Here is an 18,376-nt window from a genome sequence, read left to right on the forward strand (position 1 = left end):
TTAATTTTTATTTACTTCTTAAAATTTACTAACTAAATCCACGTGGTCGGTAATTACGGACTGCATGATTTTCGTTGGTTTTTTTTTTTTTTTTTTGCATTTCAAAATTTTAAATTTTATTTACTTTTTAAAAATTTATGGATAAAATCTTTGTTTTCGATAATTACTGATTACAAGAGTACCGTCTTAAATTTTTTGCATTTTAATTTTTGTTTAATTCTTAAAAATTTACCTATGAAATCTTTGAGGTATTACTGACCACGCGATTTTCGTTGGTAAATTTTTTTTTTTCTTTAACGTTTCAAAATTTTAATTTTTATTTACTTCTTAAAAAATTACCAATGAAATTCTTCAACAATCTTGCATAATCTTGAATAAATCTCCAAGCTAAAGTTATAATTGATGTTAAAAAAAAAATAGAAATAACTTGTTAATTTTCTTGGATAAGTTGACACACCATTAATGAATACTATCAAAGATCTTAAACCTTTAATTTTTGATAAGTTATGCATAAAAAAAAAAAAAAAAGAAAGAGGAAGAAAGAAAAATGAAGCACAACACGCCACACCAACGATTAAGTACAACACGCCACACTAACGATTATAAGTCTCTCAATCTTACGCCATTCTTAAAGTCAAGATAAGTGAAGAAAACGAACAAAAGCTCAAACTAATATTTAGATAAAGGTTAATATTTAATATGATAAATTAATTTTTATATATAAATTTAAAGATAAAAATAAAAAAAAGTGTCAAATAGCAATTTTTTAAGTATTATTATTAAATTATGTAATAGCGTGTGTGTGTATATATATATATATATATATATATATATCATTGCCAGACTGTGAGGTTAAGAAATTAAACTGTCTTATATTTACTAATGAGTCTTAGATATTATTAGAATCATTTTATAATTTTTAAGGTCCCAAGTTTCAATTAAAATTAATTATATTAAATAAGTAATTTATATTTATTCTCAAAAAATTATTTATATTAAAATATAATTTAATTAACCGTTAAAATTTGATACTGTGATTATGAAATTAAGAATTCAAATAATTAAATAAAAAATTTGGAAGTTTATATTATAAAAAAAATTTCAAAGTTTATTTACTTTTTATAGAAAAAATTATTATTTACTCTTTGTATTTTAAAGAAATTAAGTATTTAATTCCTATATTTTAAGAAATACACTATTTAGTAATCATATTTTACTTTCGTTAAATTATTTAGTTTATCCATCAAATTTTTTATTGTACGTGCTGTTCAAACTACTACTCAGTCTTTCTGTTTTAAGGAACTTAATTAGTTGATTCTTATATTTTGAAAAATATTACTATTTAGTCTCTCTATTTTAGTGAAACTAATTACTTGGTCTATGTATTTTTAAAAAATAATATAGTATTTTGAAAAATTTATTATTGGATAAAAATAAAAATTTTACTATATAGAGACTAAATTTAAATTTATATTTTTTTAATTTTTAATTCATTTGATATCATTTTTATATTTTCTACACTGAAAAATAATTTTACTTAATTACTTATAAATTTAAAGAAATTAATTAACCTTTTTGTATAGATAGCTTATACTATTTTTATCAATAAATGAAAATAAAGAGAGTATAAGAGAGAGAAGAGTGTGAACATAGAAAAGAAAAAATATGAAAAAAATAAAATAAAATAAGATAAGAAAGAAATAAAGAGAGAGAATTATGATAATTTAGATATAAAACATAATTATGAAATTAAGAATCAAAATATAAAAATTAATTATTATATTTTTTTTTAAATATAAGAACTAGTTAATTAATTTTATTAAAATAAATAATAAAATAATAATTTATTTAATATTAACAAACGAAAAATTAATAAAAATTGATAAACAATTTAATAAAAATAAATTATAATAATTAAATATTATATTTTTTAAAATATAAAAATTAAATAACTAATTTATTAAAATATAAGGCTAATAATAATTTAACCATTTAATTAACAACAACAACACGCAACTACCGCTTTCAAATTGGCCCCACTCGACGGCCCGTCCATGCACGCTTCCGACCCCACCCTACCCATAATCCTTACCGTTAAAGATTATTATAAATTGCCATCTGAAACCCAAACTGCTCAAAGAAATGGTAGTTATGAGAATAGGCATGGCATTGTCTCTTCCGGTTCCGAGCTCCCCAATTTGCTCCCTAAGAAACTTCGCTCCCTCCAAGACGTGGTCTTCTGCTCCCCCGGCGACTCTAAGGGCTGTGAAGATGAAGCCTGAGACCTGTACGGCCGATGAGCTGCACTATGTCCCTGTTTCCTCTTCCGATTGGAAACTCGCTCTCTGGCGTTACCTGCCTTCTCCTAGGGTATTAGTTGTTATTCCATATCCAGGTGTTCTCCATTTATGAATACTTGTTGAATTTTTGCGGTTATTGAGTCACTCTGATGATTGTTTTCGGCAGGCGCAGCGTAGGAATCATCCTCTTTTGCTTTTGTCAGGGGTTGGAACAAACGCTATTGGATATGATCTCTCTCCTGAGGTAATTTTATGTTTGGAAACCCTGATTATCTGAACTATTGCTCGTTCTCTGCTTTGAAAGCCTATTGATCATGGATGTGTTGATCAGTCTTCGTTCGCACGCTTCATGTCTGGCCAAGGGTTTGATACGTGGATTCTGGAAGTTCGAGGAGCTGGATTGAGTGCATTGGACGTGGACGACTATGACGACGGTAAGCTTTTTCTTCAATGATAGTGTTGGCTTTTCTTCGTCACCACTCTGATCATTTAACATAACCCGCTTTTTGTGCAGATTCTGAGATTTCTTTATTAGAAGGTGAAAGAACAGATACAGACTATAGATCTAATAAATCGACTTCCAAGTTGTCGGAGAAATTTATCCATTTATTTGAAAGACTCTCAGGCGTTCTTGACGATGGTAATTATTTTTTTTCTGTAGTACTCTATTTGATGCTTTAACGATATTAGGAAGAACTCATAGAACTTTTATAAGCAGGGAAAAACTCTGCTATTGCAATCCAAATTAAGGATTTTACTAGAAAGATTGTCGGTTTTATTGAAGATGGCCATCAATCTGCCAAAGCACAGTTTTATGACTTCCAAGAGCGCATTTCTACTTCACTTGAGGATTTTCTCAAACAGCTTCACTTGATTGTGAAGTATGATTGGGACTTTGATCATTACCTGGAAGAGGATTTGCCTGCTGCGGTTAGGTGTTGTTTCTTCAGCATAAATGAGTTTAATCTAGAGTGTTGATATGTGTTAATACTTACTCATCTTCATTGCAATCTTTTTTATTTTTACATTGCTTGCAATATTCTCGTTGAATGATTAATATTGTTATCTTAGATGGAGTACATAAGGATCCAATGTGGACCAAATGATGGCAAATTGCTTGCAGTTGGGCACTCCATGGGGGGCATTCTTCTATATGCTATGCTCTCACAATGCTGTAAGATGCCTTGCCAAACTTGTCCTTATATGTCTGTTCACATTCATATCATGCATTGCTTGGAGGTGTGAAGCAGAGTGATATATCAGCAATTGTAGGGGGATTTCAAATTGATCTGGTCTTGAATTTAAACTGGATGAATCAGTGTGTTAATTATCCTCCAAAGAGTCACAGTTTTCAGAAAAACTCCGCTTGTTCAGAAAGAAACTTGTTCTTAAATCATGCTCAGTTTGACTACCTTGTGAACTCTGTGGGTGGGCTCCTTGCAGCTGTAGTTCTGGAAATCTAAAGCATATTTACATATTTAGCAGGTTTTGTCAAACATCATGTGCTATGACATTGATCTAGCATCACTAATATTTGGTACATTGAAGAGTTTAGGTCATAAAATTGCTTGAGCTTGGCTAAATGTTAGTTGCAAGAGGTTCCAAGTTTGACTTATGTGTCCTACAAAGTCAAGTGTTTTATAGTTCTTACGTTATATTTTCTCTTATGAGTTTGCAGGCAGCATTAATGAATTATTGGTCATTTCCACAGTTTCAAATTGTCTTTGGCAATGGACATGTTGTGTTAGGTTTTCAACTGAAGTTTCATTTTTGTATTCAACTTGTTTTGATAGTCTAAGTGACCTTTTAGAGTAGAGTTTTTGTTTTTGTTTTCTTCTAAAATGATGTTATATTATAAGCTTTTGAAGGAAGGGATTCAGGGTTGACATCAGTTGCCACTTTGGCTTCATCACTTGACTACACACCTTCAAAATCATCTCTCAAATTGCTCTTACCAGTGGCAAGTGATTTGCAAATCTAATCATTTCAAATAACTTTTTTTTCCCATGTGGCTGTAGACAAAAAACAATGATTGGCTGATTTGAGGTCTTAATATCTTCAGGCAGACCCTGCAAAGACACTAAATGTTCCTGTTATTCCAATTGGAGTATTGGCAGCAGCTGCTCATCCTTTTGCATCTCGTCCTCCTTACATCTTGTCTTGGTTAAATTCTCAAATTTCTGCTCCAGGCATGATGCATCCACAATTGTTTGAAAAGCTCGTTATGAACAACTTCTGTAAGTACAAAAATGTGTTGCCTTTTAGTTGATATATTTGTGCAAAATATTATCTGAGTGTAAATGGACAATGTGTTTGTAATAGCCAACCAAGATTGAATCTGAGTTTGCCAATAACTAGCACATCTTTATAGCAGATTATAAACTGGCAAAACCATTTCTAATTGGGTGATGAGGCATGACATATTCTTGTTGCATTTGCTTGATGCATGCATAGGAACTGAAATTTTCTTACATTTTGTACCTGAAAAGATTCTGCATTTATTGTTGTATCACTCAATAGTTAGGTAATGCAGCGGTATTTTTTTTTATTATATTATTAAGTTTCTATTCTTAACGCTCCACACTATTTCCTCTAATGAAAGCCCTGGATTATTGTTAGAAATTTGATCTATGTTCGCTGTGAATTACCATGACATGTGTTATGAGAGGGGGTTATGGAGGGAATAGTTAGTATTGCAGTCACATATGTCTTAGAAGAGTAGTTATAACTAATAGAAGAGTTGCTAGCTAGAAGTATAAAAATAGAAACAGTACCTGTAATCACTCATTCAAGAATCAAATACAAGAATCACCTCTCTTCTCTATATTCTCTGTAAATCTTTTCCCCTTTCTGTTTCTTTTCTCATACTAGTCTATTTCAATTTCTTTCTCTCCCTATTTCTCTATTTTAAAGGGCATTACAGGTCTGTTTTAAGTGCCTAGGGGATCTGTGGTTTTTGATGTGGTCAAGTTTTGGCATGATTGAAAAGAAGCCCCTGGGGACAGTGGATTGCTGATGAATTTAGGAATGGAGCTTGCCACTCCCTCCTTTCTTTTGCCTCACGTTTATAAAACTTGGAATCATTCTCTGGCTTCAGCCCTCCTTAGCTTTGCAAACTCTCCCCTCACACCCCTCCCCACCCCCAACCCTCTCCCCCATCTATGAACTCAGTGACTGGAGTAGGGGCATCTTGCAACTAATGACTAAAATTTTCAGCTTTCTCCTCAGCCCAATTCATGATCTAATCAGTTTTACCATTCCATAGGATATTTTAGTTGAAGTAGATAATCAACCATCTACTGTAGCTCTATCATTGTCTGTGCTACCAGTTTCATGTATTTAATTTGCAAGCCACAGGGGTGTTTGTGTTCACATAATTGTTCAATTGTCTATGAATTGATGAACATATCTTCATTATGTTGTATATCTATAGATCCTATCGAGTAGATAGCCTCTTCATCCAATCTATCCTTTGAGGTTTGGCAAAGTTTCTTTAGTTTAATCAAGTCAAAGATCCAACCTTTTAAATTTGGTTCTTAGGCCTTTTGAATAGCATTAATGTGGTAGCATTACCATTTCTGGTGTCCTTCCTCACTATTATGTGACAATCTGATCATAATCTACAGGCACGGTACCTTCTAAACTTCTCTTGCAGCTGACAACAGCATTTCAGGAGGGTGGATTAAGAAACCGGAATGGATCTTTCTTTTATAAGGATCGCCTAGGCAAAAGCAAAGTTCCTGTGTTGGCAATTGCTGGTGATAAAGATCTCATCTGTCCACCAGAAGCTGTATATGGTAGTTTATTGTTTCAGTTAATTTACATTCTTAACATCTAAATTGTTCATTTCTTATTTATTCATGTTAATTTTTTCTGGCTATGGTGATGTCAATGGAGCAGAAACCGTAAAGGTCATCCCTGAGCATCTTGTTACTTACAAAGTTTTCGGGGATCCCTGGGGTCCACATTATGCTCACTATGATCTAGTGGGAAGTTGTCTGGTATGGGCCTGATTTTATGACTCATATTTTTTATAGTATAGATTGCATTATAGAAATAGTATCGTTTCACTTTACGATAGATAAAATGTATGGCTATGATATGTCATACCATATTGTTTTATAGTAGTAGAGTGGATTTTTAGTATTGATGGGTTACAATTCAATTATCTACAGGCTGCAAATCAGGTGTATCCATGCATAATCGACTTCCTCAATCGTCATGACATATGACAAATTTCTCACACTATTTGAATTTCTGCTTCTTTAATGATTAATTCTTTTATCCACAAAGGAGTACTGAGATTAACTAAACAATACCCAACTCCAAGCAAGAGGTCTTCAAAATTCTGATCATTGCATATTGGCATAGAATAGAGGTCAAGGTATCCCTGGCTTTGTATTTACAACTTGTGTATAATCATTTTAATACATTATTACAAGGGAAATAGCAATTATGACCTTAGATGATATACAACAGTTGTACAAGTGGCGGTATATAGTTTTATTGTGCTAGGCTTGTAACGAGAAATGATATCAATGAAAGATGTATATGTATCATGTTTGTGTTAACACGAAAAACGATTAGGGTTAACATGAATCCAACATGATAAATGTATTGTATCAAAAATTTAAATACAAACTTGATTCTTATATTGTATCATTTACAAGATACAATAAAATTAATATTAAATCATATTCTATTAATTTGAAGTGATACTATTCATTTAATACTTTGAATTTTTAATAAAATAATATATTATTACCTATAGCTTTAGTAATATATAAAAAAATAAATATAATATTAAATAAGAAAGTAATATTTTAATATTTAATTAATTAATATTATTGAGTTTCGAGATGTTTTACTAGCTGGAGATGTACTTGTTTCGTTTCATTCCTAGTAACATCTCTCTTCTTCCCAAAATAAGTCTATGCATGAACTTCGCATTAAAATAAGCTAGGAATTTCTAAAAACTAGGCATTTAGTCTAAAACAACATACATCCTGACGACAAGCAAAGCAATGCAAAGGCTGCAAGAGTATGTTTCATAACATTCAAAAGTCAAATGGGAAAACCTAATCATTTGAAAATATGCACATGACATGCTGTATTAGGGCCCAGCTGATCAAGATTCAAGACGCAGAGCTATGTTTTAAAAATTGATATTCAAGACTTTTCTCCTCTTTCTTTCTTTCTTTTTCTCTCCTTCCGTTTTTCCCCTTTTCTCTTCTTATCTGAATCTTTTTAAATAAAAAATTAATCTTTGTAAATAAAAAACTAATCAAAACCAATCTTTATAAAGAGAATACAGAAAGAAAAACTCTAAAAGAACCGAGAAATTCTTATTTATACTTGACTTATCATAAACTCAAGATAATGTATGCTTTTAATAGATAAATTTCAATATACATCTTAAGTCTTAAATTTATGATAAATCAGATCTAAACAAAAAAAATTTATAACTGAGTAAAAATCTGTAATCCCCATTACGCTATCCTTAATGCTAAAATGATTTCCATGTAGTTAGATAATAAGCTGGATTAGATATGTTAGGATGTGAAGAGAAAAAATACAGCAATAATTATGGAAAAGTAATTAATCAATACGGATTATGCTAAGTTTATGAATAAAAGGTTGAATTGAGTTTAGATCTTTATAAATGTGTTGCTTATATTACACGTTCCATTCATCCATGTATCAAAATTAATCACTTCCATCAAATTCCATTACTATAACTTCAATCTGCATGAACCTGATAAATTACCCAGAAAAAGGGCCCTATCATTTCTGCTAGAACATTTGAAGCTTCACACCAATGAATGAATGCATCATTTATGTAAACTGGTAAAATCTATACACCATGGAGGAAGAGGGAGGGGGGGAAGGGGTAAAGAGCAGCAATTTGAAAGCCCTGCACCCACGAAGATAATGAAGAATACCGGCTCTATCCTCGAGCCACTGGTTCAGTCTTACAGACTGGGCAAATATTTTTCTGTGCAAGCCATTGCTTTATACATTGTATATGAAAGCCATGTCCACAATCCAGCTTCCCCAGCTCATCATCTGCTTCATAATCCTCCTGTATATATAGAGATGTAAATAAATGAAAAGAATTAATATATTCGACAATTAAGTAAAAGTCAAGGCACAAGGCAGATCAAATGACAAGATAATTAGAGCATTAAATCCAGAAATTATAGAAAAAGAGAAAGGAAATACAATACTGGAAGCATTGAAATTACCTGACAAATGCTGCACTTTTTGTCCAGAATCATGGGCAAATGTGATGAAAGGTCGTTCATAATTGAGAGCTTCATTTTCCTGACACAGCGGCTGATCTCGTCTTCTTTCAGTCCAGTACTCACATAACCAATTCTCTCACCTAACTCCAGCAGTTGCTGTTATCACCAAGACACAGAAATTCTAAATTATTTTACAAATATAGAGTGATATAACATACCTAGTAAGCTAAACATTACCGAGTGGTATACAAAATTAAAAAAAAAAAAAATTAAATGCAAGACCAGGTATACAACAAACCTCATATGACATGTGATCAATGTCAAGCCTCCAGTCGCTAAACCGATCCTGTCTTCCTCCCATCATGAAACTATTTTGGAGCATCATCATCTGCAATTTTCCAAAACTCAAAAAGGGATGCAAATTGCCTTAAATACTGATTGATATTACAAATAACTCAATTCTCACAGGATATTCAACGAATTACGTCTCTATCCCAAAAAAGATGTAGGCAAATAAACTTATGCAGTAATCAATTAAGGCATTCAATTAAGAAGTCAAGCCCTCTATAAACCTAGTCAAGGGTTAGGCAGATAATTTGACCGATAGGTAACATACATAATACAATGCATGGACAATGCCATTTTAAGCCCACCTTTTAGTTTCTTTCAACCTTTAGACCATGTGTAATCTTCCCCCAAATAATAAATTCTCTTGTTTCAAATATCAGGTATTCTACAACTCGACTTCTATTCTACAACTTGGTTGTTAGCTCGCCGTCAAACTACTAACCCAAAAAGAATCTCTCCATCTCTCCCCCTCTCCAAGAAAACAACTGAGGCTGAAAATCACAGATGACCATAAACAAAATAAAGCTACAATTCTCCATCTCTTCACTCAATTAAACAGATGTGTTTTAAAAAGAAATGACCATTGCAACAACACAATCAGCCATCCCACCATAAGCTGACATTCATTCTGAATGCAGTGCCCTCTAATTACCCCAATGGAAGCACAAGCAACACAAAAATTACATAACATACAATTGTCAATGACATAACAATAAAAATCCATGAGCAATGGACACACCTCAGCTAAACCATCAGGGGAAGGATGTCGAACATGACGATAATATCTACTTCCAAAGACTTCAGGTCCAGGGCGAGATGTTACAAAAGCAGGGTCCGTATCCAAAAAAGAAAGAGTTTCAGGATTCACCGTCGCCCGCCTCCCTAAACAGGAAGCACGCTGCCAAGATTGATAGAACACAATAAGCTAACATAGAAAAAAGCCATAAACACGAAATCTCACACAAACAAAATATATACTCATGCAGATAAAGCGAGTTATAGACCACAAGGAGAAGAGGAGATCAAAACCAACCCTGAACGAGAAGAGAATCCAAGAAAATCAATCTACATATGATTTCAATAAGCATAACACCAAAGATAATTGTGTCCTTCTCAAATTCAAAAACCAGAGTCCTTATCACAACATCCGTATAAGCAATATATATTTGGGGTCCACAATTTTGCCCCAGTAGCATGTTTGCGTCCCTAAACATGTAACATCATTCGTCCACGCATGCATAAAAGGATTAATAAAACTATAGTAGGGCACCACCACCCCTCACCCACCCACCCCCAAAAAAAAAAAAAAAAAAACCCAAAATAAATAAATAAATGCGAAGAAAAACTGAGAAATAGGGGAAAGGAAGAAAGAACAAAACAGAAGCAAGAGAGATTGACCACTTTCGCTTTGTGGGTTGGCCGGACTCAAGAAGTGATGATACCCAAAACAATAAAATATTAATAATTATACTTAGAAACTATGGAAAATATGGACGTTTAGGAAACTATAATAATTTTCTAAAATGCTAAAATATTTATTAGAGGGAATAAATTGCGTATTAACATCTCGTTTTTCCAATAGAAACTGCTGAACTCATATTATAATGGAAATGGAACTGTTTGACATTAAATTATCGAAGTTTGGTTCCTGTATAGTCTTGAAAAGATAATAATTGGGATTGGAATCGATCAACTACCCTCCAATAAATATGACACTAATAAATAGAGGAAAATTCAAAACTTAAAAGCAACCCCAGAATCAGAATTCTCAGAGAGATTTTAGCAGCAAATTAATTACGTAATTAACTGATCAAGCCCCCCCAAAAAAACCTTTTTTTTCAATCAAGAACAGCAACGATCAGAACTACAGTACACGCATCAAATCTTAGAAGATCAATCACTCTAAATAAAGCGATTGCCACGTCCATTGCAGGGCAGAAATTCACTACCCCTCCTGAAATTAAACACAAATTGAAACTGGCCAGAATAGCATTATACGTATAAGAAAGAAGAAAGTGAAGTGTCAAAGAAAATGGGTAAATTAATGCCTAAAAGAATACCTCTCTTTCCCTTTGATTGATTTTGTTGTCCCCATCAATCTTCCCTCTCCCAGGCGCATTTCTCCTCGCCAAAACACAATCCACAGACCCAACAACAGCATCAGAAGAAAACCCAATTCCTGGCCCACACCACACATCCTGAATAACCATACAATTCCCAGAATTGAAACTCCCACTATTTCCGTTACTATCGATGTTTCCATTACTATTATTCCCCTCACCCACACCCTGCAGGCTCGTCTTATTACTCTCGGTGCAAATCCTTATACTATCCTTCTTCCTTTTCTGCTGCTGCGGATTCTTTTTCTTTTTCACCCTCTTCCCCTCCCACTCCGCCGATGACCGTATCACTGCCGGCACCGACACCTGCCGCGCCGCCCCAGCGGTGCATCCTAAACCTCTGAATGTGGTGCTCTTTTTCTTGGTAGTGGCCTCAGTGTTGGTTGTGGAGAAGGGGGAAAGGAAGATAGAGGAGATGGTGGATTTGGAGGGACGACAGATATGTGGGGGTGGATCTGTTTCTTGTGTAGAAATGGGATTCTCTTCTTGTTGATGTTGGTGATGGAATTGGTTTCTGGGTTTTCTCAGCTTGATTTGCTCCGCTATAGTGGATGAACTCTCTACAAAAACAGGCATGATCTTACAGAGAGAGATAGGGAAGAAGAAAGAAATGAAGAATACAGAAATGGAATGCCGCAAGTAATTAAGCTTCAGAAACAAGGAGAGAGAGAGAGAGAGAGAGAGAGAGAGAGAGAGAGAAGATCTGATTTTTGAGTTATTATGAGAGGAAAAAGAAGAGATTTTGATTAGCTTGGATGACTTTCTCTGGTGGGATTATTTAAATAAATTGAAACAAAATTTTTATAAAAAAAATCAACTTTTTTGATTAGTTTGAAAGTGGGGTTTGTTAGGTGGGCTATGGTTTGTCTTGTTGTTGGAGGCGTGAGTATAATGCTCATCAAAGAAACAGCAGAAGACACAGACTGTGGAATCCATTAAATCTCCCTATAGCTTTTGCTTTCTTTATTTCCTTCTTTTAAAGTCCTATTGATGTTAACTTATCCAAAGGAAAAAGCTTATAAAGTTCATAAGAATTTCATTTACTATTATTTTACTACAAATAACACTGTCTTTTACCATAATATTATTGCAACTTAAAAAAAAAATCCATTCCCCATTGATATTAATGCTCAAATTTTGCTGCATGCATTAGATTTATTTAATTTTTTTTATATCAAGATATTTCTATATCTATTTTATAGTTCATATAAAATTAATTCATTTAAAAATTCATGACTATCACTCTAAACAATATATCTTCTAAGGATAGAACATAAGTTCTCTCCTTACACTATTTTTAAAAAAGAGAAAAAAAAATAAAAAGAAAATAAAAAAATATAACGATTAGGGAGAAAAATAACCTTCTCATTTTATATTTATATTAAGAGAAAAAATATTGAGAGAAAAGATACTTTTTTAAATGATAAAACTATAATACTACCCTTAAATGTTCAAAATGAACATAAAAAATATAAGAATATTTTTATAATTTTAAATATTTTTCTTTTACTTTTTTCTCGATTTAAAGAAAAAATGAGAGTAAAATCTAACTCTTATTTTATTTTCAAAATTTTCTTTCTTCCTTATTTTTCCTCTTTAACCAAACATAAGTGAATGAAAAATAAGATTATTTTCCTCTTAAATTTTTCTTCTTTTTTTTGTTTTCTTTCAATCCAAATATAATATTAAAAGTATAATTAATTTTATCACTGCACTAAATACTTATTAATTATCTTATTTAATTAAGCATATAGCATACATTTCAAAAGATTTAAGTTTTTAATACATAAAAATAATGCCATGCTTTATATGAATATAATTGGCAAATTTGTTCCAATTTTATCTCAAACCACAGTGGATTTTATTCATTTGTTGCAAAATAAGAAGTTGGAATCTTATAATTCCTCTCAATAATATAAAAACTATACTTAATTTTAAAAAATTATTTAATTCAGAACTGTAATTAATAATTAAAAATTGATGACTAGAGGATAAAGGACTAAAACTAATAACTAAAAAAATGAAATTATACTTTAATTATTATAATTACTTCATTATTTTAAAGTATTAACTATTTTAGAATTTAATTTAAAAACTATGTTTAATTAACATTTGAATTATATATTTTGTATAATTAACTTTAAATTTAAAACTTTTAGTGAGTTTTTATACCAATTTAACTATTTTTAAATTTTTAATCTAATTTACTCAACTTTTTAATTTAAATTTAAATTAGTTCCTTTGTGGTGCATAAATTTAGTTTTTTAATTTTTTTAAATATTAAGTAATTAAATATGAGTTAATTATTTTTAAAAACTTTAAAATGAATAAAATTATATACAAATAAAAATTATATTCACACGGGGGAGTTTTTTAAGTAATAATATAAAAAAAAAAGTAATTTTGTAAGAAGAAGGACATAAAATAAATAAGAGGTGAAGAAAAAAGTAAAGAGTTATGGGATAGTGTGGATGAGAATTGAAAGGGTCCCACAAGGAAATCACAAGGTCAAAAGGGCATTGGTATTATAACCATAATAGGCTAGCCTTGTATTGGCTGGCTCACAAATGCAAATAGTTGCAATCATGTGAGGGGTGAGCTACTCTGAATTTGACTCAACCCTTGTCTTCTACTTAAAGCATCCATTTGTGGGCTCCATTATATATAATACTTTCCCCTTTTTTTCACTTTTTTTTTTTTCTGTCTGACATGCATTCTCACATTATCACTTTTTTTAAATAAATTATTACCCAATGAATATTATTCATATTTTTATTTATTTATTTAAAAAATAAATTATAATTTGATGTTGTATATAAAATAATCATTTCATTAATAAAAATATAAAATTTATCATTCCTAAAATATCTCTCTTACTCTTTTTTTTTAATTATTTTTTTCTCTCTTCTCGTTATATCTCTCTCTCTCTCTCTCAATCTTTCTCCTTCATTTTTTTTTTATTTTTTTGCATTTCTCTATCTTTACTTTTGTCAACTTCATTTTTCCTCAGTCTCTCACGTACCGTCACAAATTGCCATAGGGTTTTCATTAGTATTTAATTTAATAAAATTTTAATAAAAAAATTTAAATAATATATAATTAAATTTAAAATAAATTAAATTTTAATATTTATAATGAATTTAAATTTTATATATTTAATATTTATTATTTAAATTTATTTATATAAATATTTAATTAAATATAAAATATATATTTTTATAATAATATTTATAAATTTTTATATATTTTATTTTATATAAAATAAAATTAAAATATTTTATAAAATTATTAAATTTTTAAAATATAAATTATTAATAAAAATAATTTTTTATGTACATTTTTAATTAAAATATATAAAATTATATTAATTTAAATATTTTTTAATAATAATAATAATTAAATTTAAGATAAATTTAAATAATTAAAAATAAATTTTAATTTCAATCCATTTCTAATTTCACATAACAAAACAAATTTTAGTTGATTAATATTAAATAACTCAACGTCGGGCAAATCAAATTATAAAATTCGCGATTAATATCTAAAAAATTATAATTCAGAGCTTTTCTATGAAACCTTTCGCAAAATTACGGAGTTGACCTTCAAAAATTGACTACAGTTGCGTTTGAATTACGTAAAGAAATTTTAATATACTTACTTTAAACAATAAAATCGATTGTTTAAAGAACATAATTATTAAAATCTACCTCACCAATACCATAAGATAGGTTATCATTTTCGAATATGTCACATCAAAATCATAAATAATTATTTTATTTTTTTATTTTTTTATATAAAATCTTTAATTAAAATTTAAACAAAAAAAATTAATAATATTTAATTAGGGCTTATTGATTATTTTATTTATATAGACTTAAGCATAAAATCTGCATGAATTGGCATCCACTTCCATGTCAAACAATCCAATACCTCATCGAAATTTGACTTCATTGTGCTGATTAAGGGCGGTTGTTAATTTCTTTTGTCACCTGAATTTTTTTTTCACAAATATATATATATATATATAATCAAGTATAATTCTATACTAGAAGTTAATTCAGAAGATTCGTTCAAATTTTACATTCAGATATGAATATTTAAAATGTTAAATTTGTAGATAAGTATAAATGAGTGGCTAATATTAAAATAGGGTGATTTAATATTATGTAAAAAAAATAATTGCGATTAACTTTAAAAAAAAGAAATAACTCAAAAAAAATAAGATTTATCCAAATCTTATATTTAATAATTGTTATCTCAAATTAATATAGTATAACAGTTTGTATATTTTTTTATATGATATATTCTATTTAAAAAATAATGGACTAGAAATATACATCATGAAGGACTTAAAAGCATACAAAATAAAAATTATAGTTAGTATAGAAAACATATTCCAAATGCTCTTTAATTTCTTAATTAATGCTAGATTTCGAATTATATAATTTTCATAAAACTCAACTTTTTTTTTCATTGTAAAATACAGGAAGATGGATTAATTTAGTGACTTTACCAGATTAATTAGAATATCGAATAATATTTCTAGACAAAAAATCAAATGGTACAAACAGCCTAACACCATAATAGTTTGTATTTGATTCTGATTAAAATTAAATTTAATTGTTTCAAAATGATTTTAATTTTATTAAATTAAAATTCTTCTAAATTAAACACCATAACTTTATTAGCATTAAAAAGTGTTTGATTTCAACTTTTAAGGAATTAGTACAATAACAATAGCTAACTCTTACTCTCAAATTAGTTGGATCGGCCGTATGAATACTCTTTCGTCGTTCATATTCATATTAATATTCAAAACTCGTAAATTTCTTAATACTGATTTCCTTCATGTCATCTTATACTTCTTTCAAATTATTTTTAATGTATTTTTCTTTGGGATATAATCATTCCTGATTATGTATATCCCCATTTATTAATAAAATTTTATTCTCAAGGCCAAATTATATATGAGAAGTTTTTCGTTTATTATAAATGAAATCTTTAATATAGATTTACCTTTCAAAATGAATAAATTAATTAAAATTAAAATTATGTACTAAAATTAATTTGTTCACAAGTTAAATATATAGAAAATTGTTATATAAATCTAATCCATTCTGAATTAAATGTACAAAATATATAATAAAACTTATTTATTAAGTATATAAGTTTTACATAATTATATCTTAAATGTGTAATAAACTAGATGTATACAAGTTGATAATGCCTTCAAAAGTGATAGTGGCTTGGCTTTAGTTGGTGTCTTGGTGATAGCTAGAGATAATTTTGGTAAAGTGATGTGGTGGCTTCTCTATGAATATTGGCAAGTGCTCTATCACCAGTAAAGAATTATGGGATTTATTGAAGGGTGTTCACATGCTTTTCAAAACACTTTTAAGAATTGATGAAGTTAGAGAATTAAAAATTAAAAATTTAATTGTTGACTTGAAATTCAATTGAAAAATATTTACAGTGTAATTATTTAATAAATATTATATAATTAATCATTTTTCATAAAGCTAAACCCCAATTTATTTGCTATGTTTAGCCATTACTATCATTTTTCATCCTTCTTTAATTTTTGTTTGTTGACAAAATGAAATTAATCATGAAACATATTTTTTTAGTTAATTTATTTTTTATTATTTAATTGATATACTAAATTAATCAAAATTAATTTATATCATTTAAAATGGGTTTTTCAAAATAAATAAGGATAACAATATTCAGATCTACATTTTTTTTATATTTCTTTATTTACAATTGAATAGGAGAAAAATTATTTAAAATTATTTTTTATTGCTAGTAATCAAAATTATGAAAAGTTTAATGTAATGTAGGCATTGATGAGTTGAGTTGGGCCAAATAACCCCATCATATATGCATATATACAGTAAAATTTATAAAACATTTTTTTATTTTATAAATTTAGACTTATTAAATTTTTACCTTAAATACTTATTATTTTAATCTTTAAATAAATAATAAAACCTAAAAAAAAAGAAATTAAAACTTATCAACTAACCTCTAAAAGACGCAACTCTCACTTTTTCTCTCTAAGTATTCCTTTTTCAATTTTTATCTCTTCCTCGTGTTCACAAAATTATAAAATTTTTCCCTCTTATCTATTTTTCTTAATTATTATTTTTTCCTATTCTTTATAGTTGACTTTTTTTTTTATTTTTATGTTAATAAAATATGAAAATTGATTAAAAAATAATTGAATTAAATTTTTATAAAATTTAATTTCCAAATGGAGAGACAAACAATTGATGTTTAGATTCTTCCATACATGGTTAACGATAAAATAAAAAATAAAAAAAAAGTAAGAAATTTATGAAGAAAATTAGTGAAAATGGTAGATAAATGAAAAAATGAGCATCACTAGTTTAAAAGAAATGAAAATTTATGAAAACTATTGAGAATTTTCTTCCCCATCCTTGACTTAATGGCTCATAAGTTTTTCTTTTCAACTTCACTTTGCCTTGCTCGTTTGAATGATTAAATAAAATTTTTTTAATTAAATAAAAATTTTATTTAAGAATAAAATTGAATTTTTACAAAAATTAAGAGGTTAATTTGACTTTGAACCTATTTTAAAATAGAAATTCAATTAGAAAGGAGATAAATGTTTGTAACTTTTTAGACATTTGATGAAGGCAAGTAATATAGTAACTAAGTATTGAAAATTACCAAAGTTTTTATAGAGAAGTGTGTAATTACAAGAAAAGAAGAGAAGTTGATTTCTTTAATTGCTTAAAAAAGCTGATTAGATCTTTTTGACTTCTCTTTCTTTACTCTTACTCTTCCCCACATTCCTTTCCCATCTTTCTTCCATTCCCTTTCTTTTTGTTATCACTAGAGATTTTTTTTTTTTTTTGGTAAGATTATTACTAGAGCTTTGTCTACTCTCAAGCAAGTATACTTACACCAATTAGTGAATTTTATTATTTTTTTAAGAAAAATTATAAATTTTATTATTTATCACCTTCTCATGAGATAAGAGAGTGAATTTAATGTAAGAATAAAGTTATTCCATTTATGATATGGAAATCATGAATTCAAGTTACAGAAACAACCTCTTTGTAAAGTAGGAGTAAGACTATATATATGATATTAATCATCTCCAAAATCTAAGACTTAGAAAAAAAATATTTTATTTTAATTATTAACTCCCTAAAAAATAATTTATATTGTTTTGTTATTATATAGGTAATATAAAATATTAGAATTATTTTTTCTTATTATATATTTAATAAATTTTTACCACATTGACAATATAATAAATACTTTTTAATTTAATTACACTATTATTGTATTCTTTAAATATACGCCATGCCATCCTTATTATCTTCTTAGGAGA

At 28.8% G+C, this 18,376-nt stretch overlaps 2 protein-coding genes across 3 annotated transcripts; one reads left to right on the forward strand and one right to left on the reverse strand.

The window, feature by feature from the left end:
* Positions 1-2,138: 2,138 nt before the first annotated feature.
* On the forward strand, positions 2,139-6,859 carry LOC110654735 (uncharacterized). 2 transcript variants are annotated; one of them, XM_058136489.1, is made up of 11 exons: positions 2,139-2,370; positions 2,467-2,544; positions 2,632-2,734; positions 2,815-2,940; positions 3,019-3,230; positions 3,372-3,474; positions 4,160-4,264; positions 4,367-4,537; positions 5,927-6,097; positions 6,201-6,301; positions 6,476-6,859. In XM_058136489.1, the coding sequence occupies exons 1-11, from the start codon at positions 2,143-2,145 to the stop codon at positions 6,530-6,532; spliced, it is 1,455 nt and encodes a 484-aa protein (XP_057992472.1). In that variant the 5' UTR covers positions 2,139-2,142; the 3' UTR covers positions 6,533-6,859. The 2 variants fall into 2 exon arrangements, 1 of the variants encoding a protein (XP_057992472.1); XR_009144183.1 differs by lacking the exon at positions 6,476-6,859 and having other exon boundaries at positions 5,956-6,097.
* A 1,063-nt stretch (positions 6,860-7,922) lies between these two features.
* Positions 7,923-11,753, reverse strand: LOC110654736 (uncharacterized). The gene is made up of 5 exons (XM_021810830.2): positions 10,954-11,753; positions 9,633-9,791; positions 8,844-8,933; positions 8,546-8,701; positions 7,923-8,382 (listed from the first exon to the last, which is right to left on the reverse strand). The coding sequence occupies exons 1-5, from the start codon at positions 11,587-11,589 to the stop codon at positions 8,248-8,250; spliced, it is 1,176 nt and encodes a 391-aa protein (XP_021666522.2). The 5' UTR covers positions 11,590-11,753; the 3' UTR covers positions 7,923-8,247.
* Positions 11,754-18,376: the final 6,623 nt, after the last annotated feature.

This window comes from Hevea brasiliensis, chromosome 2 (genome assembly GCF_030052815.1).
Source record: "Hevea brasiliensis isolate MT/VB/25A 57/8 chromosome 2, ASM3005281v1, whole genome shotgun sequence".
Lineage (NCBI taxonomy): Eukaryota > Viridiplantae > Streptophyta > Magnoliopsida > Malpighiales > Euphorbiaceae > Hevea > Hevea brasiliensis.

What these genes read in the sequence shown, in the direction of transcription:
- LOC110654735 (XM_058136489.1), top strand. Translation starts at nt 2,143, where the DNA reads ATGGTAGTTATGAGAATAGGCATGGCATTGTCTCTTCCGGTTCCGAGC. An exon ending in TGCTATGCTCTCACAATGCT is followed by an intron (nt 3,475 to 4,159) that starts GTAAGATGCCTT and finishes TTATATTATAAG; the next exon opens with CTTTTGAAGGAAGGGATTCA. An exon ending in ATTGCTCTTACCAGTGGCAA is followed by an intron (nt 4,265 to 4,366) that starts GTGATTTGCAAA and finishes ATCTTCAGGCAG; the next exon opens with ACCCTGCAAAGACACTAAAT.
- LOC110654736 (XM_021810830.2), bottom strand. Translation starts at nt 11,589, where the DNA reads ATGCCTGTTTTTGTAGAGAGTTCATCCACTATAGCGGAGCAAATCAAG. An exon ending in TCAATCAAAGGGAAAGAGAG is followed by an intron (nt 9,792 to 10,953) that starts GTATTCTTTTAG and finishes CAATCTTGGCAG; the next exon opens with CGTGCTTCCTGTTTAGGGAG. An exon ending in TTGATCACATGTCATATGAG is followed by an intron (nt 8,702 to 8,843) that starts GTTTGTTGTATA and finishes TGGTGATAACAG; the next exon opens with CAACTGCTGGAGTTAGGTGA.